The 27,938-nt window shown below is 34.0% G+C and overlaps 5 protein-coding genes across 5 annotated transcripts in view; 4 read left to right on the forward strand and 1 right to left on the reverse strand.

The window, feature by feature from the left end:
* Nucleotides 1-471: 471 nt before the first annotated feature.
* LOC110099606 (putative disease resistance protein RGA4) lies at nt 472-2,641 on the forward strand. The gene is made up of 3 exons (XM_028701447.1): nt 472-783; nt 872-1,235; nt 1,353-2,641. The coding sequence occupies exons 1-3, from the start codon at nt 472-474 to the stop codon at nt 2,639-2,641; spliced, it is 1,965 nt and encodes a 654-aa protein (XP_028557280.1).
* Nucleotides 2,642-5,101: 2,460 nt separating this feature from the next.
* Nucleotides 5,102-6,100, reverse strand: LOC110099612. Its single transcript, XM_020826810.2, has one exon. The coding sequence runs from the start codon at nt 6,080-6,082 to the stop codon at nt 5,363-5,365; it is 720 nt and encodes a 239-aa protein (XP_020682469.1). The 5' UTR covers nt 6,083-6,100; the 3' UTR covers nt 5,102-5,362.
* Nucleotides 6,101-8,911: 2,811 nt separating this feature from the next.
* LOC110099605 lies at nt 8,912-11,797 on the forward strand. The gene is made up of 6 exons (XM_028701445.1): nt 8,912-9,017; nt 9,099-9,223; nt 9,778-9,960; nt 10,051-10,194; nt 10,275-10,445; nt 11,453-11,797. The coding sequence occupies exons 2-5, from the start codon at nt 9,112-9,114 to the stop codon at nt 10,421-10,423; spliced, it is 588 nt and encodes a 195-aa protein (XP_028557278.1). The 5' UTR covers nt 8,912-9,017; nt 9,099-9,111; the 3' UTR covers nt 10,424-10,445; nt 11,453-11,797.
* A 2,644-nt stretch (nt 11,798-14,441) lies between these two features.
* The window catches only part of LOC110099613 (growth-regulating factor 5), a 30,030-nt gene continuing 16,533 nt past the window's right edge, over nt 14,442-27,938 (forward strand). Inside the window, exons 1-2 of the mRNA XM_028701448.1 lie at nt 14,442-14,725; nt 21,296-21,301. Of these exons, the coding sequence (XP_028557281.1) occupies nt 14,601-14,725; nt 21,296-21,301 (131 nt within the window). The 5' untranslated portion in view covers nt 14,442-14,600. The remainder of the gene's footprint in view (nt 14,726-21,295; nt 21,302-27,938) is intronic.
* LOC110099614 (phytochrome-interacting ankyrin-repeat protein 2) lies at nt 23,282-27,581 on the forward strand. Its single transcript, XM_020826812.2, has 3 exons — nt 23,282-24,041; nt 26,427-26,598; nt 27,280-27,581. Exons 1-3 carry the CDS (start codon nt 23,907-23,909, stop codon nt 27,495-27,497), a joined length of 525 nt encoding a protein of 174 aa, XP_020682471.1. The 5' UTR covers nt 23,282-23,906; the 3' UTR covers nt 27,498-27,581.

Below are 27,938 nucleotides of genomic sequence, written 5' to 3' on the forward strand. Positions count from 1 at the left end.
TAGGGAAATAAATGAATTAAATCAAAATAAGATAATAACTATAATATTCAAAGCCATTCATTTATTTTTATAGCAATTTACTTGAATTTAAAATCTTAATAAAATTATGTACAAGTTTTTTTCATGAGTTCAAGAAAAAACTTAATTAATTATATATTTGATATTAATAATTTAAATATATTTAAAAAAATTAACCCTGCCCATTTAACTCAATTAAAAAAGTTCAAAATTTTATTCAATTATATTACATAAAAATATAAATTAGTATCAAATTATTCATCATAAGCAGATAAAAAAGCATTCATTTTTCTTATTTTATGACAGAGACTTCAGCGGCTTACCGACTACGCGGCAGCTTCATCTTCTCTTTCTCTCAATTATTACAGACTATCTAATCTTATCTCTTCCAATCAATCTGTGTTTCTCCTACTGTTCAGTTGTTCTGCTCTCTCTACCTCGATCTTGGGTGCCATGGAGGTGGCGGGATGGTTTGTTGGTCCCATCATGAACAAGATCATCAAAGCTTGCTCTGATTACCTGGTCGAGCAAGTCGGATGGCGGACGGGCATGAAGAAGAAGCTGGAAAGGCTGCGAGAGAACCACCCCAAGATCCAAGCTGTCGTCTTTGCCGCTAACCAAGCAAAAATTATCGATCAGACCCCGGGTCTCAAGGAATGGATATGGCAGCTGCGAGATGCTGTTGATGAGGCAAATGATGTGCTCGATGAGTTTGAGTACATGAAGCTTAAAGAACAGCTTTCAAAAAACATTGGGGAAACAAAAGTGCGTTCTTTATCATCAGCTACCTCTTTGATACTGGTTGCAAATAAATATATTTATATGATAATCTATTTCTCGCTAATTTTATCAGGAAAGTACTGCGTTTTCGGAAAGCTCGAGGTTCCTGATTGAACGTGCTCGCAAAATTGGCAAAAGTGTTTTCAATGTTGATCCCAACTTGAAGAGGCTTGAGGCGGTTGTGAAGAAACTAGGTAAAGTTTCAGCTGACGTTAGTACTTTTCTTCATCTTATAGATAGCGCAAAGCTGGAGCAGCAGGAGCAGCAGCGTCAGTTGTCTGAAGAACGTGAAACAGGATCCTTCCCTACAAATGATCTCATCGGTCGAGGCAAGGAGAAGGAACGTGTTATGGAGTGGCTGAGGAAATCATCAAATGAGCATCGGGGAACTACTTTGTACGGTAACATTTCTCTGCTATGCATAGTGGGCCATGGTGGTATGGGGAAGACAACTCTATTGCAACATGTTTATAAAGATGAAATTACAAAGGAATTTGATCTTAAAATGTGGGTTTCAGTTTCCAACAACTTTGATGTGAAAAAAGTCATTGCAGATATGTTGGAATGTCTTAATAAGAAGAGACCTCGTTTGGAGACGCTTGTGGCATTTCAAGGGCGTCTCGAGGAGGAGGTGATGTCCAAAAAGTTCTTACTTGTGCTGGATGATATTTGGGAGGAGGATGAGGAGAACCGGGATATTATTAAATGGGAGAAGTTGCTCTCCCCTCTGGCTCATGGGAATATTGATAGTAAAATTTTGGTAACAACTCGAATGGACTCGGTTGCAATGTTGATTGAAAAGGTCATTACAAAGAAGGTGGAAATAGTTAGATTAGAGGGCTTGGAGGAAGATAAGTGTTTGCTGCTCCTTAAGTCTTATGCATTTGCTGGTTTAGAGAACCGACAGAACCCCCCTGAAAATTTAAGAGACATTGCTGGAGAGATGGTTAAAAAGCTTTTAGGATTTCCATTGGCAGCGAAGGTCATTGGTGGTGTTCTAAGCAAGAACTTGGATGAATCACATTGGAGGAAAGTTCTAGAAAACAATTTATTGGATGATAAATATATCCATTCCATCTTAAGACTGAGCTATATATTTCTGCCAAATCCTCTACAAAATTGTTTTGCATTTTGTTGTAAATTTCCACAATATCATCTATTTAATAGAGATGATTTACTCCAAATGTGGATTTCTTTGGGTTTCATTCAGCCATCTCAAGGAATAGAGGATATCGGAGAAAGGTATTTTGATGTTTTACTCAAAAAAGCTTTATTTGACAAGGTCAAATATGACTGCATTGTCAGAGATGACTACAAGATGCATGATTTAATACATGAGTCAGCATCTAAATTTTTTGCACAGGAATGCGTTGATGTTTTGGATGATGAAAAGTCATTTCTCAAAATTTCTGAGACTATTCGACACTTGTCTGTTTTAAATGCAAAGCCATACATCTTAAGTAAGATTGAGAAGTTTAAACATTTGCATTCTCTTTTCTTGTTCTATAAAGTTTCTGATGAAGATATTTGCAGTGCACTTACAAAAATATTCGAAGCATCGACAAACCTATGGTTATTATACGTATTTGCTCCATACTTGAAAGTAATACTCGAGGAGATTGGAAATTTAAAACATCTTCGATACTTAAAGATTGTTGGTTGTAGTTTGACTATGCTGCCAAGATCTCTAAGCAATCTTTATCACTTGCAATACATAATCTATGATAGCCCATGGGAAAACCAACCTTATGGTGATGATTTTTTACCTGACATCAAGAACCTTACAAACTTGCGTCACATAAATTTGCCCGAGAAGGTGAGAATTGAAGTATCGCCTCCTTAAAAAAGCTGACAATTGAGGATAATGATGAGGTGGTTTTTAATTTCCAAATGAGGCGGAGCAGTGGTTTCTGAAAGTTAAGTCTTCTCTTTCTAAGCTGCAATTTTCATTACTCTAATCCTGACAGTCTCTCCCTTCCTCCTTGGAAAGCTTATCATTTCTTCAGGTTCTACATATTCTGGGCGTTCCTATGCTTCGGGAATTACTGAACCTTCCTTCCTCCCTCTTTGGAACGTCTAACAATTTGGAAATGTCATCCAGAGTTAGAAGAGCGCTGCTATGATCGGCACAAGATCAATATTTAGACATAAGCAAACTTCTTTCATCTTATTTCTTTGATATATTTGAAATGTGAAGAATGCAATCTCAGCGTGAACCTGTTTTTATCACTTTGATCGATGCACTCAATTTTATTTCTGTATTATTTGGTGGTCCCTTTATATATAAATATATTCCTCTTTTAGTATTTTGTTATATATGCTGTGGATCATTCACAACTGAAATCTAAACAGTTCTCTTTAATTTCTTATTGATTCTAATAATGTAAATATATAATGGAAATACCAAAAGCGAGATTGTAGATGAGGAACTTTTCTTTTGAAACGGCAGCTCTTTGAATATTAATCTAATAGATTGTTGTTCTTAGCTAATCAACTATTTTTTGAATTTATGTTCTAACATAAAAACATATTTTCAAGCACATTATAAACATTCCTTTAATTTTAAATATTATTCAAACTTATTTATAAATTAACTTTGTTGCAAATTTGGATCTAAACCCTGCGATTTTGATGATAATAAATATTATTGGATTTCTTATTATGCTGTCTCCTATTAATTGATATTATTGCATATCTGCTTTTTTCTATGCACTAATATTTCAGATCCACCGTTCACTTGTATGTTTGATCAGCTCAAGATTAGATAAACTAGTGTTAGGTATGTCATGAAGAGTCTATATTTTTAATTCTTATGTACTTTTATCTTTCTTGAGTCAAATTATATATTTGGTGGATACTAAGTTTGGAAACCATACACACACACTCAAGAGATTGAGTTAGTGACAATATCATGACATACCTAACATACTATACGATTCATATCGTACTGTTCATATTGTATGATCAACTAATCAGAAAATAATTAAAACACCTAATTATGATAATTAATGTAAGATGAATTAATCGTACTGTAAGATGTATATCATATAGGACGATCAATTGAAATCAGGATCTCAAATGCCACTCATAATTTAGGCAATATTTTGAAATTCAAATTTTATACTCATCATACTGGATGATCAGTTGAAATACAGTAATTCATCTCTAATCGAACTTCATTTTTTTCTCCTCTTTCACTATCTTCTTCATCTCGCTGCGAAGGTAATCATCTTCCTCCTCTTTCACGTGATTCTTCAGCAAATCCTATAACACAAAAAATTTTAAGATATGATTAAAATTTATTTAGTTTATATTTTTAGATTTTTTTTTTGTTCCTATTTATGTGTTCTAATGCAATTTTTATTTTCTTAAATGCATATTTATATTATGAATTAATTTATCAAGTAAGATTTATTTTTGTTAAAAATTTTATATGTAGGTCTAATTTGAAATTTTGATAAATATGAAGATATGATTAAAAATAAATATAAAATTAAATATAAGAGAATATACATTGAATATTCTTTTTTGGATGTAAGGAAATGGATTTCAGTTGGAGATCAGTTACTTCATTTTGAAGTATTATTGTATTTTGATGTGAAAAATGAGTTTTTCGATTGGAGATGACCTTAGATGTAATAACAGTTAAAGTTTAGTTAGAAGCAAATACGATTAAGCATATATTGTTAAACTGCATGGGGCTATGTAGAAATTATGATTATAGTGATTATCCTTAATCTTAACCTATTAAATAGAACATCTTATTATAATCCATGTTATTCCTCCATCTCTTTGATGTGAATTGCCTGACCTTCATGTGAAATAGGCTTCGCACAAGTTATTTGGAACCACATTTCATGAAAGTTTACCCAACTTGTTCACCAAATCTTCCGTATTCCAACAATTAGTAAAGAAAGTTTTGCAGCTTACCACACTAGCTATTTGAAACATCTAATATAAAACAGTAAAAGGAGGTTTTGACTGTAAGGGCTTGTTTGATTTAAAGAAATAGGATGAAATACAAAATGAATTTTACTTGTGTGCTCTATATTGAGTGCTTATAGGTGATAGAATTAAATTTATGTAGGAAATATGTATGAATGTATCTTTCCATTGAAAATCTTTGTGGAAAACTGGGGGAAAATCTATTAGATTATCATTATCATTCACATATTTCACTCAATTTCTCCTCAACCAAAGAAGCAGGTGAAAAACAATTTCTATTTCAATTCTTTTGTCATTTTCATTTCCTGTCTTTCAACTGATCCAACCCAAACTGAGCCTAAAAGAATTTTTATGAAGTTCATTATTTAAGCACTAACAATGCAACTCAATTACAGAAAGATTTGCTTCATATGACTCGTAGTTTCAGTATACGTGAAAACGATTTACAATACGCGTTAGTAAATATCTCATACTGAATAAAGAACACAAAGAGACATTTCGGCAAACATTTGGCATGCACAGAGGAAAAAATGAACATATTAACTTATAAACAGAAAAGCAAGGAGGTCTTTTATAATATGTGGAGAAGAACGTTGAACTGTCAAAATACCATGGCATTCTACTTGAACTCTATGTCTCCATCTCCACTCATTAGCTCATCCAAGGCTTCTGCATTCATCCTCGCAGCTGCCTCTTCCATGACCTCCACCATCTTCTCCACCTCCCTGCTAGCCCTCTCCTGCTCCTTTAACACCTTCTCCAGCTTTCTCCTCTGTTCTTTCATCGAAGAGACTCCAAAATCCAAGAAGATCTCTTCACATTGTTTCCCTTTCCTCCTCTGCACCATCTTCTTCGGCGAGCACCCAAAACAGCAAATCACACGTGTAGGCGAAGGAGATCTTCTCTCCACCGAAGGTGATGCTCCAACCTCATCTCGTAGCTCCTTCTTATAATCCTTCAATCTCTCTGGTTTTGGGCTTGCAGTTGAGATAATCTCTGATTTGGATTCTCCTGATTCCTCGAAGTTCTCAGATTGGATTGAGGAAGTGGGTATGTTCTCCTTCTCTTGAACGGAACAATGTGAAGGATTTTGTGGCCGGTGATCGGCTCCTGGAAAAGTTTTGAGCTTTCTAAAGCGGGACTCGAGGTCAGTGGGGAGGAGGGAATCGGAGAGATGGGCGGTGTTGAGGGCGGCGATCTGTTCGAGCACACAGAGATCGGTGGCTTCCGAGATGATGGCGTCGATGTCTGAATCATCGGGAGAAGGGAGGTGGGAGAAATAGGGAGAAGCCATTGCAATGGAGAAGAAAGAGCTCAGCTTGTTCCGAGTCGTAGGCATAGGAAACAAACGGTTATATCATCAATTTGACGTGTGTGCGACCTGATTTGTTTCCTTCTAGTTCTTTTTATGACCGTTGGAGAAGGGGCGGGCCCGGAAAGATTTGAAATCAAAAGTGAGGGTTTTGGTGCATGCAAATTATATCATTTCAATGTATGAGATTTTCATTACAATAACAAGAAGCCTTTTAATTTATGCAAGAATGTTAGTAATGTAGATTAAAATGTCAATAAAAAAGCAACTGATTCAACTTTGTTGGAACCGATAGTGATTCCTATAGATGATGTTGGCTATATTCATACTAATATGGAAGCCTCTCCGTTCTCTTTTATCATTCATATTATTATTAATGAAGATATTTTTTATATTATGGATGGTAGGATGTTTTCTTTTTTGTGTATTCAACTTTTCATTCCTTCTCTCTTATTGGCAAGGAGGATGTTAATGCTTAGAATGACCTCATCAATATTATATTGGTCTCTTAGCCACCACAAGATTCTAATCATATTTTGAATCTTACAAATTGCTAAAACACTAGAGAAAGATTAGCTATCATGGTTGATTATCCTTGCAACTCTAATTAAAGTAGATTATTTGCATCTTTTTTTCTTCCAAATATATATAATCAATCCCTTTTGTTGATGAAGCTCCTCGAGCCAAGGTGACAATAAAGAGTACAATTTCAAAGGTTCATAAAGAGAGAAGGGAATGTGCAATTTAAGTTGGATACTTGATGAGGAGCTAGGAGGTGAGTGTTTTGTGAAAAATGAAAATCAAAAGAGAACATGGTAGGTCGTTGAAGAATTTTTATAGTGGTTCAATCAAATGATTTACATCCATTTTGCAATTGATTAACATGTTGTTATTCAAATTAGGGATTGATTATAAAAAGTAAACCCTCGCTTAAGTAAACTTTTGGGAGGGGAGAAAATAAAGTGCCTTTATAATCAATGTTACAATGATTTTGTCTAAAGTGGGATATTAAGAATGGAGGAAGAATAAAGGAGGCAATATTTATAGCGATTTTAAAGACCCGACATTTATCCTTCAGAGTTACTTATCATGTGACAATATTTTTTGGGGCAAGGATTTGGTTGTAAGGTTATGATTATAGGATTTGGTATCAATCATATGTTGTTATACATGGTAGGCTATGTAATTACCAAAATTAGGTGGTTGAACTAAACCAGTCCAACCAACCTAGTCTCATCACTCACACCCAATTAAGGTAATATTGTGTCTTTAAGTTAGGATGTCAAAATCGGGTCACGATTACAGGATTTTTTGGGGCAAGGATTTGGTTGTAAGGTTATGATTATAGGATTTGGTATCAATCATATGTTGTTATACATGGTAGGCTATGTAATTACCAAAATCAGGTGGTTGAACTAAACCAGTCCAACCAACCTAGTCTCATCTCTCACACCCAATTAAGGTAATATTGTGTCTTTAAGTTAGGATGTCAAAATCGGGTCACATGTTGGGTTCGAATCAAACTTGGAATCGGACCCGACCCGAACCCGACCCATTTTTTTAAACAGGTCATTTTCTCAGACCAGTATCTGATTCGCTTCGGACCCCGCTCAACTCGACATAACCCACCAACCTGTTGTTGTCTCGCTAGAAGGAACATCGTCGAAGGAGGCATTAGTTGTCTGTGGTGGGTTAGAACTCGGCAGCTCACCGATGCTCGTCCATGTTTAATCTTCCCAACATCTCAGGATTGATTTTGCAAATGATTGTCATTGGGCATGATAGGTTGACTCGCGGGACTGGCAAATGGGCATGAGTTCAGGACGATGGTGGGACCATGTAAAGAGGCAGACGTCGAACTGGCAAATGGGCAGTACGGGCAGACTTGCTGGACTGACAAACGAACAGGGCAAAATGGTGGCCGGAATGTAGGGCCGTGCGAAGAGGCGGACGATGAAGCCGTGGGAGAGACAATGATGGATCGAGTGTTGTAGCGGGATGACGAGGTGGGTCAGTGGCGTAGAGTGGTCCGTGCGGAGCTAGCCTATGGGATTTCATTTGCAGCGGTAGTTTTGGTCGGGTTGGTTCTGGGTCAGTCTTGGATTTTTGAGTCAACCAGAACCCTACCTAATTTTTTAGATGGGTCAATTTGTTGAACTCGAACGAGACTCATTTGACAAATGTGATTTTTGGGGTGTCAAATATTGACACCCCTATCTTTAAGCAGATGAATTGAGCATAGGGCATGCTTTGTGCTTGAGAGATAGGGAGAGTTACATCGAGAAAGGGAGCGAGGAGAAGTTGGGTGTAGCGTGTCAGCAGGAAATCACGGTAACCTTTTATGCATCATTCGGTGATGGATGAGATTCGAGTGGCTGCACTCGATGGTTTTGAATTTCGATGGTAGGGCCAACTGGATGACTTTTGCTACCCAACAAGTTGTAGGAGGAGGAGGCGAGATTGATAGCTCCTCCGGCGGCAGCAACCCCCGTGTTCGCTCTAATCATCAAGCATCGTAAGGGGAGGAGAATAAGAAAGGGAAAAAGGGAAGAAGTATATATATATATATATATATATAACTAATTCTATAGCTATGATTGGTAGTAATTTATATTAGGGAACAACAAATTTTTATTATTTAGCAAAAGCTATTTTATGGACTGAGAAAATTGGTTATATGTTTATATGTAATAAGAGATTAAGAAAAAAATCAAATAATTTCAATATGGGATTTGTGTGTAGTATTCAATATGTAAATTATTTTAAACATTATTTCTGTTTGAATTTCTAATTTTCAATATATATTTTCTCTAGTTCTCAAAATTGGACGATTGCATATTATTTTATCCCATCAAATTCAGCTATTAGCTCCTAAAAAGTCAAATTACTTCTTCCGCGGGACTCTTAACAGCCAATGTCTCTTTTTTCTTTCTTCTCTCTTCTCGGCTTCTCGTTCACACTGGTTTGCTTCTTTCTAATCTCTGTTATTAAAATGCTTTGGCTTTGACGACAAATCCTTTCATCTTCTTCTTGTTCCCTTTAGCGTGGAAAAGCAGATGAGAATGGCGCAACATTGCACCTACGCTTCCAATCCCTACCACGTCTGCAACAAGTATTGTTCGCAGAGAGCTGCTCGATCGAAGGATTCGGCCGTCGATGAAAGCTTAGGTTTTTTTCTTCGTTTTATTTTTCTTTCGTTTCTATTCTCTGCTATTTTATCGAGCCCCGTTTGTGGCGGATGGAAGGTCAGCAGGGAGAGTCCCCTATGAAGGATTAAAAAAAAAGAACTTAAAGATTACTGTATCATAAATTATTCACATATGATATTAATTTTAATATAAATTTAATGATTTTAAAACTTTCTGTTATAATTTATTTTCGGATGCTTTCAAGATTTTTTATTTTTGGTATTAAAATGAGATGCCCTCTTTGTATAAAAAAAATATTAGAATTATAAATTTTCACTAGTAATCATAATAAGATAGTCTATAACTTGGGGTAATATGATATAAACATAAACTAGATGAACACAAGAACTTGTTTAAAATTCGTGTATTTTTTCACAGATCTTCTTTGTGCTTTTCTTTCTCCTTCCCTCTTTATATATCAATTAGGTTTTGCCTATCTCCAACGTCTTCTTTCTTTCATTCTTTCATTTTTCCTTCTTTAATTTGCTTTGAATTTCTGCATCTGATTTGCTCCTCGTTTTGAGGTCGGAGCAGCTCCAAGAGCTGTTGGTGTAGAGGAAAATGGAGAGAGGACGGAAGTAAGAAGAATTGTGAATCCTTTATGCGGGTACGCATCCAATCCTTTCCACAAGTGTACCGATTTCTGCACTCGAAGGAACCCCAATAAAAAAAGCTCACAAAAGGGAGCTTCTTTCATTCTTCCCTCCATGTCTTCAGGTTTTTTATAATTAATGGTTTAAATTATTCAAAACATTGACATATCATTTGATCTTGATGAATATTGTATGCTTTTTGATTGCTAAGTAGAAGGAAGAAAGGAAAGAGCGATGACTGTGAGTACTAATAAGGTGAATCCTAATTGCTCGTATGCATCTAATCCTTATCATCAATGTACAAAAAACTGCTCTCAGAGAACCCAAAAGATGACTGAGATAGAGCAAGGCAAGCCAGGTTTGTTAGAATCCAGGATTATCTTCTTGCAACTTTTTTTAAAATTTTGATTTGGATGTTTCATGAGCTCAAATTTACAGGAATTGCTGCTATTGTGGGCGCAGGAAGAAGTAGCAGAAGTATGGGGGGGACACAGAGGAATAACGTAGATCCTAGATGCAAATATGCATCAAACCCATATCACAAATGTTCTTCCTTTTGCTCCCTGAAAATCAACCAAGTGGCATAAATAACACAAGAACACACTTCAGGTTCACTTCTTTACAGATATTTGTTTCTCTAATTGTTCTTCTTTGTGCTCCATGATTCTCTCTTTACTATAGGAAATAGGAGTTTATTCTTATCTTTTTTGGCTCTTTTTAAGTTAATTTTGAAGATATCATATCGTTTTAATTGGCGTGTACATCAAGCAATTGAATCAGTTGTAGATGTGGAGAAGTGAGAACTAGTTGTTGAAATAGTTATAAATATTATTCACATAGTTATCACTTATCAGAAATTCGAATGTCTGAAAAGAGCTTAAGGTTTCGTTTGGGGCAGCTTTATTGCTGCTTCTTAAATCAATTTTTTAGTACAAAATTTTTATTTTTTTACTAAAAAAACTGCTTTAAGAAGCGGTAAGAAAGCCGTCGCAAACGAAGCCTAAATTTATGAAAATACTTCTTATCCTGATTTTATAGCAGTGTGCATTATCTTTTGGAATCCATGACGCTTTGTTCATATTAAGTTCATTGAATTAAAAAATATAAGTTAGGCCTCATTTGGTTCTCCCAGACCCCTTTTTTTTCGTTTTTAAATGGAGGTATTAGAACAGGTAAGCAGAAATTGTTTTTTTCTTAGATCGGCGGAAATACGGAGGAGGTATAGAAAAAAGTATTTTGAAAAAGTCGTGTTAACAAACATTAAAATTATAATTTTTTCACCGATTCAAATCAGAAAGGGAGAAATTTCAGCCAAACAAACGTGGCCTTAGCCATCTTATGCTACAGTGAATTAGAAAAGCTTCTAGATTAGTGATGTTGAAAGTATGCAGCTGGTATGATATCTTAATAATAAATGAGATAAAAATTGTTATTTCTTAGTTCATAGTTGCTCCAGTTCAAAAATTTAGCCATCAACAAACACTATTAGCAGATAACTCGCATGAAAAGTTTGAATTGTACTTGGATATCTATTTTACTATTGTCAAGGAAATATTCTGAAACTCTGAAAGTTCTTGTTGACCGTCTCTCTGCTAACTGTATTTCTTTCCATGCAGGTGTCTGTTTGAATGGTTCGGCTTCTCTTCTGGTCTCTTCGTTGATCTTTTCCTGGACTTTTACCGGGTTATCTGGAATGATTCATGCTTCATGTGGCTTGACTGAGTTTTTAGCAATCTATATATTATTTTCTGCGGCTATTTGCTGTTTGGGTGTTTCCCATTGAGGATGATCTTGGCGGATTATGTGCTTGGCTTTAGCATTATAGATATAGGATCTTACATATGTACAAAAATTTAACTAGCATTTAAAGAAAATTTTATATTTTAATGTGTTATTACAAACTTCTCAATTTTGAGAGAGATTATCTCCTTCTATAAATCGAAGACTTAATTTTATGATGATGAATTTTTTCTTTTATTATGTAGTCTATTTGTCTTCAATTGCTTGTTAACTCTTGATCATCCAATTCTCTTGCTCCTTCAAGGAGCAGGGTAGTCTCTGTCCCCATGCAATATATGCAATATCTAACAGCCCAAATTCTTCACTATCAAGATATTGTTCGCTTTGGTCTAAGAGCCTCACGATTTTGTCATGTTGGTGTAACTTCCTAGAAGGTCACCCAACCCAGAATTGCTTCGAGATGAGCACGCTTAGCTGTGGAGTTACTTAAATGAAACTACAACCATTACACCAAAACGGGCCTCGATATTTAAGAGTTTAGCTTCTTTTACTCAAGGGGTTTCACATAATATGCACTACATCAATATATGTAGATTATTTACTTCCACTATATGAGGCATTCAATGTAATTTTTATTTTTTGGACTTTTGAGCCAATTAAGACAAATTCATACACATTATATATATAAGATTTGAACCTAAGACCTCTTGACAGATAGCCAAACCTCCAAACCAACAAGTCAAAGTGAGCTACGTCAATGCAATTCTCATATTTTGTATTATAACAACACCTTCTTCAATGTCTAGGAAGAGCAACCCGTTGTAATGAATGACTATAAGGAATGGAAACTATTTTAGCTGAGATAGGCTCATAAATCTTCTTTTATTTGTCTTCTCTATGGAAAATTATTTGTGTCGTGCGCAATAATGCTTTGCATTTTGATTTTCAATTTAGTTTATGGACTAATTGGTTTGTTAATGAATTCATTTAAAATTCAAGGAACCAATGAGACAAATTTGAGCCTTACATGATTTAGAGTCCAGCACCTATGGTTTGACTTCAGAAAAAAATTTTGTGAGAATATTTAGATTCAAATATGAGCATAATAGATTTCAAAATCATCAAGTTTTCTCTTAGATTGATTTGATATTAATTTTGATTGGTTAGTTATACATTGTTGATATATCATCAAAAATTTATCTTGATTGAGCACGAATGTCGAAGCAAAAACAAATTGGAAACTTCAAAAATCAAATATGGGATCATATGAACTCTAATTTTAGCAAACTTACAGTCGAATTGAACGTCTCAAAAATATAAATCTGACGACACCAAATTCTACTCAATCCGAGCGCGTATGAGTCCAAATCAAAGACCCGAGGCGCATTTGTAAGGTTCAAACCATAATTTGGATTACCAAACGGTTTCCAAATGTTATATGCTTATAGTCGAATCGAGTGGCTCGACGAGACGAATCCAACAAGCCCAAGATCACCGAATTTTGATATCATTAAGACATTCAAATGCCCAATAAACAGTCCACAATCAAGAGATTCAACATTGTTCGTCCATTCAAACCACTCCTAATTTATCCTTGATCTTCCTCATATGTACTGTCTATGCCACTCTCAGAAATTTATAAATAAACCCTTCATTTCTCATGAGAAGGGATCCAAGGAAGAAGAGAAGAAAAAGAATTCTCTTGCAACTCCTTGACCATCGTCGGACTCAACCTAGCCACCAAATGTCGTTGAACTTCCACCTAGCAAATGACCGACAATGGACTTCTGCTCGACCTACGACTGACGTCGGGCTTCTGCCCGATTGCCGACTAATGCCGGACTTTTGCCCAACAGCTAACTGACGCCAGACTTTTACCAAACTGTCAATTGAAGACAGATTTTCGCCCTACCACTAAACGTTACCAGATTTCCGATCTCCGTTTGTAATTTGTTTTCAACCCGACGGTTGATTATTGTAATATGGGCGTCCTTAATTTCAGGGACGAGTCAGTCATTTGTAATCCAATCAAATACTAGTTGAATCATTTCAACTAGGCGTGACCTCATCATTTTTCCCTTTTTCAGGGGTTTCCACATAAAAATTATGGTGTTTCATTTTTCTTCTGTTTGTGTGGTGGATATCGATACAACGTCGAGACAAAAATTTCTAACTCTATTGCAACGTATATTCTAGCCCGCAACAATTATATTTATCTCAAAACTTACTCAATGACTTTTAGGCTTATTGTGCTCAATATTTTGTTACTCAATGACTCAAATCAATTTTTTATTTGAGATTTGTTGAAGTTTTTATGTGTTAGCCTACATCAAATTTTGACACTTCTTTCAAAAGTACAATAGCGATAATAAGCTTTAGGTTTCGTTTGGGACGGCTTTTTTATTGCTTTTTAAAACGGAGTTGTAGTACAATTTTTTTAATTTTTTTACTAAAACTCCATTTTCAGAAGCAATAAAAAAGCCGTCCCAAACGAAACCTTAATCCCACTATGTGTGATTAGCTACGTTAAACCATTTTCTCTATTGTATTATATTAAGAGTCAATTTCTCATTCAAATTTAATAAAAAAATATTTTTAATTCTTTATTATAATTAAGTCTTTTTTATGAATATAAAATTATCATAGTTTAAATAGATGTGAATATGTGTATGCATAATTCAACAAAAAAATTGATACTCTACTAAAAATTTTAATATGTATATTGTTTATTATAAATGTGTTTTATTTACTCAAATGAATTGTTTTTTTTTAATTTATCTTAATAAAATTTTTACTAGGATATTCAGAAACAAATATTTAAAAAAAAAAACCTCTTGCTGGATAGGACGGACGCGAACGGAGCTGAATTGCTTTAAAAGCAGGGATTCCATTTGCATTTTTAACGACCTTGACGTCCATCGTCGTATGTAAGTCATACCTGACTATATACATTTGTGAAGTTTCCAGAAGGCAATAGTAGGTCGAAGCCGGAAGATTGAGAGAGAGAGAGAGAGAGAGAGAGAGATGACGAGGGGGAAGCAGAAGATTGAGGCGCAGAAAAGAAACGCGGAGAAGAACCAGAAGTCCAAAGGCTCTCAGCTCGAAGCCAGGGCCGTCGCTCTCAAATCCAGCTGCCCAATCTGCAAGGTAATTGGAACCTTTTTCTCTCATCGCATCGAATGTCAAGCCCTTGCTCTTAATCCATCAGAATATACGCGGTTTTGAGTTTCGAAGATTCATTTACGGTCAAACAACGGGAACCCTAGTTTAGCGTTTGAGGGGCTGTTTGGCTGCAAGTAGGGTTTAAGTCTAATAGGATTTATTAAATCTTGTAAAACTAGATTGATTAGACTCTTAGGCGGTTAAATCCTGATAAATGTTTGGCTGGAAAGAGATTAAATCCAATTAAATTCTGGGTTTTTTTTTGCTTCTTTAGGATTTAAGTTAACTACAACAGGATTTATTAAGAAATCATATTGATAAAATGAAAACAGGAGATACTATCACAGATGTATATACTCATGAAACGGCTTTGCTGCAGCACGAGAGACTGTAAATATCTAAGATTGGAATACATTGGAACACCATTTTTTTTTTGCATCATTAATGTGATATTATTGATCAAGTTGAGTGACGCATGTGAGTCATTACCTGCCATTGAAACAGTACATTAGTAAATAATCAAGTTAGAGTAAAATTAGGTTCAACAAAATAAAAAATTTTGCTTGTGCCAGATGCAACATAGACAAATCGGCAGTCGAACCAAACCATCTGATATATGTTTGATATTTGATATTTGTTTAGAATTGATCGCTCACAGTGTTTGCATCTCGCTCTATATTGACATGTCGATTTATTAACTGAGTCTTCTTAGTCATGCTCAACAGATGTTTGGTTATAGTTGATTTTCTCCTTGAGTGGATGCTCGCTTGAATACAACAACAACATCAGCAAACCTTTATCCCACTTCATGGGGAATGCTCGTGAATCCAAAAAACAAAATTTTGTTTTGGAGGCATAGTTGAATTATAAGAGGTTGCATCATCAGCTGGGTTTTCCATGCTCAACTTATTGTTATGGCTAATTTATCTTTAAGATGTTTTTGACATAAACAAAGCTAATGCAAAAATCTACTTAAACGCACGTAAGCTCAACACATTTTACTATAAATACTTATGTAAAAACAAAAATGATGATAAGATGAACTCTAAAATTAAATGAATAAATAATTCAAACCACATACCAAATAAAAATATTTTTGCTAAAACAATGAGGCAAGATCTCGTGCTAACACTTTTTTATATCATCTTCTCTTTACTCTATAGAAATGAACTTCTGTTGAAACTAACATACTAAAATATTAACATAAGTGAATCTTTTTAGACTACATTATGATAAAAAATTCTGATTAAATCTCAAAATTTCAAATTGGAAATAACGTAAACAAAAAAATAAAAATAAAAATAATGAAGACAAAAGTCGGATAAAAAATTGCATGTCTTACACTTCGCTCGTGCTTGGTGGAGGATCAGTGTTCTTGTGGCTAAGAGAAGAAGTGGATAAGAAAGGGGAACTTGTGCAGGACCTGTGTTGTGATGAATGATAAACTGTGGGCAAGGAGCAGATCTGCGATGTATAGTGTAGGGTTTCGAATGGGTAAGAAACATGGAGCCAAGAGCAGTTTCGCAACATGGACTTTGGAGTTTACTTTGTTCTTTGCATAAATCCATTATATCTGCAGAACAACCGGATTTAGTAAATCAGGATTTATAGTGAAATGGGGTAGAATGAGATATAAGATTATGTAGGATTTATTTTGGTCTTTCAGGCTATTTGGTAGGATTTGGCTTAAATTCACGATAAATTCAGTGTAAATTCTATTACCAAACAGTCTCCGAGGGTTGATTGAAATATGTTATTGTTTATTCTTTTTTCTAATTCTATGATCTTTTTGCCCTTTTTTTTTCCTATAATTTTTTTTAGTTTTTGAAGGCTGAGGTGCATAGAATTTATTAAATTGTTCAATCTTGCTTTGTTTGGCATGTTAACTATAAAGGTTGCATTTTCTTGTGGTGAGATTAAGTCTGATCTTTGAGATTGCTTGGGAAAATTTAATTGACGTCTTTTATATTGAATAATGGGTTCTGTTGATCGTATGACACTCATATCACTAGTTATTTTAGATTGTTAGAGTATCTTTAGGCTTCTAATGTTGTAATGCAATCGTGTTTCATTGTTTTGTGCGAAATGAAGTCATCAGTAGTGTCATACAACAACAACAACAACAACATCAAGCCTTTATCCCACTACGTGGGGTCGGCTACATGAATCCTTTTTCTCCATTGTGTCCTATTAAAAGTCAAATTCTCGTTTAAATCTAATAAAGAAAGGTCATTCCTAATATTCTGCATGACAGCATGTGTTTCGTTTGAGGTTATAATGTTATGCGGAAGATGGACTCGCATTGTGAGGCTTTTTGGTTGCATGTTTTTTGCATAAGTCAAATATTGGTTTTTTAAAATTGCGAAGCAGAAAAAAAAAAAATCACAGAAGAAGAAGCATTACTCAATGTAATACAATCATGCTTTTTTTCACAATCTTTGGTCTTGAAAAAATCATACCGTGTTGTAAATTAGTGGTTTGTATGGTTGGATAAAGATGTAGTGTAACGTTGAGAAATTTTGGCAAAGTGAAGAGTTTGGTGTTTGGTTAGCAGATTAGGGCAAAGATAGTAGTCTATTGGAATTTTTTTTAGTGATATAGGATCAACTTGATACCACGATACAATTTTATTACTATATCGAGTTGGATTAGAGATAATGATGAATGATGATATAGAACGCTATGAAATTGAAAGGATTTATAAGCAATTTTTGGTTTCTTGAGGACGGAGCATTTCCATGCAAGAAAATGAAGAGGCCTTTCTAGGTTTTATTAAAATTTAGGCTTTCTAAAATTTCTCATCTCTAGATGCTGTTATGCATGCATAATTAAGTTTATTTGGAGATTTCAAGATACAATGATTTCTAAATGATAACCAATCAAGAATAATACAACAAGATGACTTCATTGTAGTCAAAATTCATGCAAGATGATGTAAAGGGAGATAAGATGATAAATTTCCATGCAAGATGTTTTCATTGAACCCTAATTAGGGTTTCTTATGCAAATTCTTATCCTCTCCTGCATGATTTGCCAAATGAGAGCTATTGAGAGAGATCGGAAGGAGGAGGTTGAAATTTTGCCTAAAATCAAAAGAAAGACATTTCGTGAAATTGGGAGGAATGTTGAATGACTTAGATGTGATTTTGAAAGTTAAAGAGTTGGTATCTCTTAGATGAGAGTTAGTTTCCTGAAAATGGGAATAGCTAAATGATACGGGAGGGAGAATAATGCCAATGATTCAATTCAAATTTTAATTGAACACCTAATATGACTTAATACATAGCTATTTATAAGAAAAGAAAATAATGTTTAGATCATGATATGAGCCATAAGCTAGCCAATAAGATATGCAGCTTATTTTAATAGCTTATTTACAATTATTATCAAATAAACTAAAATAACTTATAAGAACACATTAATTCAGTTACGTTCATGCCCAAGACCTCTATTTATCATAAAAATATAATTCTAGAATTTTTCACTTAGAAAACCTAAAGAAGAGGCGCCCACTTAAGATAGAAAATATTGCATCAGACATCCCACAGTTGCAAATTTCATCGAACCACAATTGATATGGAAGAAGAATGCAAGTTTCAACATGCAGGATTGCAAGTTTGAAAGTCATTGCATTTAGCTCAAACTTGATCACCGTAGGACCCAATGGCATGAGAAGATGCCTGCACTTATGATTTATCCACAACAAAATAAAATCTGAACATTTCACAAGCATAGCAGAAGAGAATCCAATCCTCAGCACATACATAATCTAGAGAACAAGCAATACAAAAAATCTGTGGATCCATGGAATTTTAGGTGCTTTAGTCATGGATGTTCTCACTATACATTTGCAAGAGGATGTACCTTGGTGTATGCTTTTTTGATGATGATATTCTTCTTGTTGATAAGACTAGAGAGGGAGTTGAGGATAAACTTGAATTATGGAGGTCTTGTTCAATTCCTCTTCTTTTCAAGAGAAGAACTATCCTATTCATCTTCATCACACAAAGATTTTAGGCCATTTGATTCCTCTTCCTTCAACAGAATTGTTATTGATTTTAACTCATATCATTCATAATTGAACCTAATTAATGAAAATTATTGAAATTACTTATTGATGCTCTCATAATTCAACCTAATTCTTTCCAAATTTCTAAGAAATCGTTGGCCCATAATAAATATCTCTCTTCTATTCCACGCAAGTTTTCTACCAACCAAACCATCCCACCATTTCTAACATCTATGCCTTCAATTTTGTATGTAAACAACCAAATATATCTTAATTGTCACCGAAAATCCTGATATGATCCTTTCAACACTTAGGATTTGCTTGGGATAGTTGCAGTGTTCAATAAAGTCAAGTTGTAAAGTTGGATTTTTATAAAGTTGATTGTGTATTGTTGTTGGGAAAATAAATTAAAATTTATGGTTCCAAAGATTATTTTTTAAAACAGTAGAAAATTTTGAAAAGTCATGATAAAATAATAAAAAAATAATAACCAAATGAAATTGTAATTGATATTTGAAAAATTAAAATAGCTGGAAAGTTATCCCAAGCTGATCTTTAATTAATTTAAATACCATCAAAAATTATTTTAAATGCTAAAGTTATTTATTCAGTATTAAAAAAATAACTTTTATCATACAACAAACCAAAATTTTATTTTTTTGTATGATTATAAAATCTGCTAGAGTATGCAATAATAAATTATATATATTGTATTGAAGATTAATCTTATTTCAATTTTTATAATACTCTTCTTGTCAGTTATAAATAATTATTAATGTAACTCAATACTCTGAAGAAAAAAATAACAAATTAATGAAAATTATTGAATTGTAAATTTTCAAATCTAACTTTGTATCATAAAAATCACGCAAATAAAGCAAAAATATAACTATAATTTTTTATTTTTTGATGGAAATAAATGTGTTCGGAGACAATCACAATTTTTATCGTGCTAATTTTTCCTATTTGTTTTACCAATTATATATTTACTGATTTTTTTTTGAATTACCATGGAGTATGCTTTTTTTCAATTTTTTTACAAATGAGCAAGTTTTAACTTAAATTAGAAATAGGAGTATAATATTAAAAAAATTTTAAGGAAACAAACTAGTAAGATAGAATGACGCATTCCATTAATATGACCTCTAGTATGGGCGGATACACCTTAAGGCCAAAGGAACAATTGCCCCCGTGAAAAAATAAAAAATTTCTTTATTATATGATTCTTTAGGTAATTTATCTATATCCATGTATTTTTTGTCTTTATTATAAGAGTTTTTAGGTAATTTCTACAGAGGTTTTAAAAATCCGTTGCTGTTGTAGTACGTTGGTCTATCAATAAGAGTCGTCACTCTTTTTGCCCGTCGGCCGCCCGTCGGCATTTAAAACTCCTTATAACTCCCAATCGTTATATCAATGATCAATGGTTTAAAGGAAAGCCCGTCGGCCCACCATCCTGTACAGGTCAATACCAATCTTCACCAACGTTCAACCAGGTTCCACTTGGGTTCCAGTATCAATAGTCAATCAATAATCAATTCATAAAACAATCAATCCATAATCGATGCAATAAACAATATTAAATCAATCCAGTACAATCATATCAATAGTCATACACATTCCAATTCAATCTATCAATTTCAGAAAATTCGGAAATCATACGAAAATCGGGCAGCGTAACGGCAGTCGGTCAAATTTACACAAAAATCCTGCAAAAAGACACGATTTCCAAATTCTACCAAATTACAATAGAATATCTATAACATCATTGCAAGACTTTTATTCTATAGAAACCAAGTCAGAAAACATCCTGATAATTTTCTATCCGATAAAAACCGCGTAGAACCAATTCCGACCGGAAGAAAATTCGTAGAATACAGTCAAATCGTGTAGAATAATCATATCTATAACACTCTAAAAGTTGTGCGGTGAAAGTCGTGTCAATCTCAAATCACGTCAAAAATTCGACTACGAAAACACAAAACAGATCTCAACTCGGTCAAAACACAACATCTTTGAAAACAGAAAAGTGTTCCCAAACGAATCATAAGACTTCATTTGGAACAATTTTTTTATTATTTTTTAAAGTTATTATTAGTATCGTGCTAGCAAGCTTATTTTAGAAAACAGTAAAAAAATTGTTCCAAACGGAAAATTTATATTTGTAGTTGTGTGCTCTCACTTTCTACCCCAATTTTTTACGATTGTTGTCCACGTTTAATAATGTCTCCTAGTTATGATGAGGTGATGGGGATTTCACACGTTTTGGTCCAGTAATCTCTGCATGCATTTGATTCATGTGTCGAGGTGTAGATCCAATAATCTCTGCATGATTGATACATAAAATAATTCAAGTAGTGTCATTGTTATTGTTTTTAGCACCTCGGATTTGCTTTGTAGATCTTCTTGAAATTATTCATGTTAATGCAAACTTCAACATATTGAATCGTATATTTCATTTAAATGATATAATTTGTTCATTGATTAGAGATTTTATTAATGTTGGCTGCCATAACATATCACTATATACCCTTACCTTTGTTGCCTGTCAACTCTGATTTGTTCAATTCCTCTTCTTTTCAAGAGAAGAACTATCCTATTCATCTTCATCACACAAAGATTTTAGGCCATTTGATTCCTCTTCCTTCAACAGAATTGTTATTGATTTTAACTCATATCATTCATAATTGAACCTAATTAATGAAAATTATTGAAATTACTTATTGATGCTCTCATAATTCAACCTAATTCTTTCCAAATTTCTAAGAAATCGTTGGCCCATAATAAATATCTCTCTTCTATTCCACGCAAGTTTTCTACCAACCAAACCATCCCACCATTTCTAACATCTATGCCTTCAATTTTGTATGTAAACAACCAAATATATCTTAATTGTCACCGAAAATCCTGATATGATCCTTTCAACACTTAGGATTTGCTTGGGATAGTTGCAGTGTTCAATAAAGTCAAGTTGTAAAGTTGGATTTTTATAAAGTTGATTGTGTATTGTTGTTGGGAAAATAAATTAAAATTTATGGTTCCAAAGATTATTTTTTAAAACAGTAGAAAATTTTGAAAAGTCATGATAAAATAATAAAAAAATAATAACCAAATGAAATTGTAATTGATATTTGAAAAATTAAAATAGCTGGAAAGTTATCCCAAGCTGATCTTTAATTAATTTAAATACCATCAAAAATTATTTTAAATGCTAAAGTTATTTATTCAGTATTAAAAAAATAACTTTTATCATACAACAAACCAAAATTTTATTTTTTTGTATGATTATAAAATCTGCTAGAGTATGCAATAATAAATTATATATATAGTATTGAAGATTAATCTTATTTCAATTTTTATAATACTATTCTTGTCAGATATAAATAATTATTAATATAACCCAATACTCTGAAGTAAAAAATAACAAATTAATGAAAATTATTGAATTGTAAATTTTTCAAATCTAACTTTATATCATAAAAATCACGCAAATAAAGCAAAAATATAACTATAATTTTTTTTTAATGGAAATAAATGTGTTCGGAGACGATCACAATTCTTATCGTGCTAATTTTTTCTATTTATTTTACCAATTATTTGTTTAATGATTTTTTTTTTTTGAATTACCATGGAGTATGTTTTTTTCAATTTTTTTTACAAAAGAGCAGGTTTAAACTTAAATTAGAAAAAGGAGTATAATATTAAAAAAAATTTAAGGAAACAAACTAGTAAGATAGAATGACGCATTCCATTAAATGTGACCTCTAGTATGGGTGGATCCATCTTAAGGCCAAAGGGGCAATTGCCCCCATGAAAAAATAAAAAATTTCTTTATTATATGATTCTTTAGATAATTTTATCTACATCCATGTATTTTTTTGTCTTTATAATAAGAGTTTTTAGGTTTTTTTGATTGTTTAAAAAAATTTTTTAGGTATTCCCCCCCCCCCCCCCCCCCCCCCTAAAAGTTTTTAAAAATGATGGTCTTTAGGCAATTGCGCCAACATAATTAAACACAATGAACCCTCGCAGGTCGATCCTCGCCAGAGGGCTCTGCCTCCTTAGATCCCCGACATATTTACGAAGCACTCAACGTTCAAGGATATGAACACAGGGGTTGAGAGGTAGCGCCCTCAGAAAAAAATTTTGTTGTAAAGATATTTATGAAAAAAACTCTACACTTATAACTTTCTTCTCTAAAAATTAAGGCTCGATCTGCCCCTATCATTTAGCATGACTAGCAGTCATATCAGATGAATGGACTCTATAATTTGGCGCATTCTAAAAAATGCTCTAAATCATTTTGTACATTTTAAAAAATGCACCTATTTATTTGATTTGTTTGCTAGATTTTAAATTTTAAAATTTACATTCTTGTACTACTAAAAATATATTTTATATGTGCTCTTTAAAAAAAAATCCCTTTTTTTTCATGTCCTTTTTTTTTCACGTTTATCCAGTCTTGACTGGTTATTCTCTAATTGGGCCGCTTTGGCCCAACCAAGTATAATATATTTGCGTGATTACTTCTGTAACCTCCGTCCTGTTTGCCGAATATTTTAGCAGAGAGGGCGGGGAAAGGATAGGAAGCGTTGAAAGAAAGGATTCCGGTGAGGTTAGGGTTTTTGCTTCTATCTGGTAACAAATTATCGATGCTTAAGCGCAGACCACCACGAATTCCTTCCGTTCGCCTCTTCCTGTGAGCCTTATTTGTCAAATCTCTTCTTTTATTTTGTGTTCCCTCTTCGTTCCTCTTATATTTTCTCGCTTTCCCTTCTTGTCTTCGTTGTGTCATTCCATTATGATCCTATATTCTATTGTTATGCCCTCGTCGATTGCTATTCCGTTCTCTGCACCTCAAAATCTCCGTGTCTTTGGCCCTGGTTTGAATCCGTTTGAGACCAACGGTATTGGGATCGGTTACGTTTCTCGTTAATTCTTTGGTTTTGAAGAATCACTGGATCATGTAAGCGTTTCATCTCGTTTCTAAGCTCTCTTTAACGTTATATTAGGGCTTGCTTCTTTATATTCTGTAGAAAACATCTCAGAATCTCTAGGTTTTTCTTGCTATACGGGTAATTTCCGGCGTCTTCTTTTCGATCCGGATACCGTTTTTTCTGCTCTTTTTGTGTTGGAAATTCGGGAACACTTGGCCTAGTATGCTGCAAGCGCAGAGAGCACTTCCTCGGCGCCAACTGTCAAATAGGCGCTCTCTCAGGCTAGGCGACAGGGACAGAGATGATAGGGGCTGGACCCTGCTGCACATCGGTGCTCGGAAGGGTGACCTGAAAAAGGTGCTTTTACTTTTTTTGTTTAGGATTTTATTACCACTACTACTATTATTATTAATTTTTTTGCGTGTTTTATGCTTAGTGTGTGGGTTTCATAAGTCGTAATCACGATCTGTGCTAATATTTTTCTATGAATTATGGTTGAAGGAAGTTATTTTGTTAAGCTCTTCTGTTTTATTGGTTAGGAATTAGGAGACTAAACGAAGAAAATTGTATGCTTTTAAGATTATTCTTACTAAACATTTAAGGGGTATTGCTGTGCTAGAGAGGCATTGTTGTTATTGATGCTACTTCCTCGTGGGAAAATTGCTTGATGGCTAATTTTTTATGGTCCTTACGATAAAATTTGACTTGTTTGTTAAATTATTAACGAATATCTGATCCTGATGGAGAACTCAGATCCTGATATCTAATCAAGCACATTTTCAGGGTTAGTCCACCTTGTAATATTGATCTCTTTGAATAATAGGTTCCAATAGACATTTAGTAAAACTATACTTGCCCACATGGTTTTGATCGATTTAACTAAGAAATAAATTTATATTGGATCTAGTCCACTTTTTAATTTTGATCTCTTTGAATAATAAGATCCTATAGATTACTTTAGTAAAACTATACTTGGCTATAGTGCACATGATTTTGATTGATTTAACTAAGAAATAAATTTACGTTGGATTTAAAATTTAATAGTTGACCATTTAGTCCACCTACTCCTGTAAAAGGGATCTTATTGATAGTTGCTTGACAAAATCTATTGCTTTAGATAAATTGTATAGTTAAATTTTATTAACCAATCAATATGTAGATAGAAAACCAAAAGAAAATTGTCAGGAAAGTTAGAAACTAAGGCTTTGTTTGGGACAACTTTCTTTATGCTTCTTAAAGCAGCTTTGTAGTATAAAAATTAAAATTTTATACTAAAAAGCTGTTTTAAGAAGCAGTAAGAAAGTCGTCCCAAACGAAGCCTAAAGAATCTATAAAAAATCGCTTGTTTCCATCATTAATCTTAGAAAATGTTAAAGTTCAAGCCAACACCTTCCATCTGCATTAAGTCAAATTTCCTTTTGGTTTTCAAATTTTAGTAGGTCAATAGGATATCCTATTCGGTGTCGTCTATTTAGCCACACCATTCCTCCTTAGCAAGCTGAAGTAACTGATCTGGGCTACCTTTTTGACGGCACCTGCCTCATTATTCATGATGCTAATATGGCGAGTTGATACATACTAATATTTTCAGGAGTGCCCCCATTAGAGCATCCAACTCGGTGAGACTTTTATTTGACAAAAATAAAAGCTGGCTGAACTTTGTTTAAATATTAAGGGCGATTTATGTATTCTTGTGGTATCTTTTCTCTAAAATGTAGATGAGATAGTATCCCTATGCCATCTAGTGCCATTAAAGGGTTAGCTTATACCAATTTTGGCATACGACTCAAGAATTGTTGCAAAAGAAAATCTTGTTGGTTCAAAATGATAAAATTGGAAGGAAAGAGAAGCACTCTTAATCAATGCATCTAGAATTAGTGTAATTGAGCTGGAAAGAAAGAGTGTGCGGGCAAAATTTAACATTATAGAACTTGTTCATAAGGATTTAGCTAATCTGTGATTAGCGTCAAATGCGGATCTTAATAGAAAGCCTAATTAAATGAAGGATTGAGTTTATGGATCTTGAGACATGATTTATTTCTTTTTAAGAGGTGATTGTAAAATTGTACTTGCAAAAATGTTGGGCATTTTTACAATGCTTACTTAGTGATCTAACATTATTAGTCCAGCATTTATGGAGCACGCATAATATTGAATTAAACTTTTGTAATCATGCCATCTTCGTACTATTCCATCTCTGGATCATGGTAGATAGTTTAAAGAATGATAGGTTGAAAACCATTGTCTTAGCTAACAAATGGTAAGGGTAAGCACCTAAGCTTTTACTTAATTTTTTTATCTTTCTTTATGATCATTCCCTGCAATGTTTGGGTACCACACAATATACCTATATGTATTCCAACTTGGGAGGCATGATGAGATAGTTTCAAGAATGAAAAATAAAGCTTGATTGAGCTCAGGTTCCAAGTTATTTCTTCAGCAATACTTGAGTGCAAAGATAGTTTTTTAAAAACAATTCCATTTTAAAATGATGAATATTGATATTAAACTGCAATATAGCTATCCCCTAATAGAATTTTTCCTTTAATGTTAAGTTTGGTTAAAGTTAGATGCTTGTTGTCTTAACCTAGTATCTTTAAGCTGCGAATAATAATATTACAGGGAGGTACAAAAAAGTTATATAATAGTTTTTTATTGTTTACTGCCGTTGACGTCTGAACTAGGACCATCCGTCATGGAGAAATCATTGATCTTCTGTTTATCTTTTGTCTTTTTTTGTAGGTGAAGTGTCTTCTGGAAGAGGGAATGGATGTGAATATTCCTGCATGGGGTCCAAAATCTCAGGGAGAGACTCCTCTACATCTTGCTGCTCAAGGCGGACACATCAAGGTTATGGACCTGCTGCTGGAACATGGTGCAAACATTGACGCTAGAACCAAAGGCGCATGTGGCTGTAAGTTTTGCTTAATCTAATCTGTTCTGGAATGCAAACTTTTTTGAGTTTCCAAATATTATACTGTTAGGCCAGTTCGACCTGAACTGACCCAGCTGGCTCAAAGGCTTTTAGGTCTACAGGAGGCGGAGTTGTTCGCCTGCCGGTCATAATAGTGGGCCCCACTAGTTCAATTGAATTCAAAATTGAAGAGGAGGGGGCGGCTAGGGCTTGGGAGGGAAATTAAATTAGGAAAGTTTATGTATTAAAGAGCATGACATATTTTAGGATGAGGTTATATTTTGATTTGTTCTCTATTAGGGTTCTTTGGCGACTTGGGTTTTAGACTCTCTTGTCTAGAGATTTGGGAGAGACGATCCTTCTCTTGAATTGAGCATCTCTTGTATCTTGTTTTCATTCTTGTTTTGCTTTGATTTTCCTACCGCAATCTATCATTTTGGGGCTGATTTCACCCATATTTTGCATTATTCTCGCTGCTTTTCATCAATTGGTGATAGGTTTGCTTGCGAACTCAAGTATTACCCTTACGATTACTTGTGAACTCAAGTATTTCCTATCATATACCCTATATGAAAATTATATAACTAATTTAGGTAAGTGATGTTACTAAACAACTTTGAATCAAAGTTGTATTCCCTTGTAATGACTTGCCTTGACTAAGTTCAGGGTTTACTGATGCAGGGACTCCTGTACACAACGCAGCCAAGTCAAGGAACAAGGATGCTGTCAGATTCCTGATTGAGAACGGAGCTTTCTTGCCCCCTGACATGCACGATAACAGGTTCAATCCTCCACTTCATTACTGCCCAGGCCTGGAGTGGGCATATGAGATCATGAGAATGCAAAGTAGTGATTCCTCTTCTGGTGAGACTACCAACACCAGCAGCTCTGACAGCTGAAGGAAGGAATCATAATATGCTCTGTTGCTGGTACCTAATACCTGATCATGGAAATAGTCTGTATGTGATGCAACAACTTGTTTCTTTTGTGACTTTTTTATTATTATTATGATGCTTTGATAAAACCATAAGTATATGTGGCTTGTTTTTAATCTTCCAATCTATGAATGTCTCTACTTTCATACAGCTTATTCTATTTGTGAATATTTGTTTATTTATTTAATGTGTATGGAAGGGTTTGAAGGTGGGTCAAGATTCAATATTATTGGGGTATATATTTATGTCTTTGTTTATTCATTCTTGGTTGTTAGCACTAGCTTGGACATGTTGAGTTGGGGCCCCATAGATGCAATTCAGCTCCCGAAAAAAAACTTAAACAGAGACATTTCAAGATGCTTTTCAAGTTGGACGAGAGCAGAATTACCGAGGTTTTAGATTCAC

Source organism: Dendrobium catenatum, unplaced genomic scaffold (assembly GCF_001605985.2).
Source record: "Dendrobium catenatum unplaced genomic scaffold, ASM160598v2 fragScaff_scaffold_1715, whole genome shotgun sequence".
In the NCBI taxonomy this organism is placed as follows: Eukaryota; Viridiplantae; Streptophyta; class Magnoliopsida; order Asparagales; family Orchidaceae; genus Dendrobium; species Dendrobium catenatum.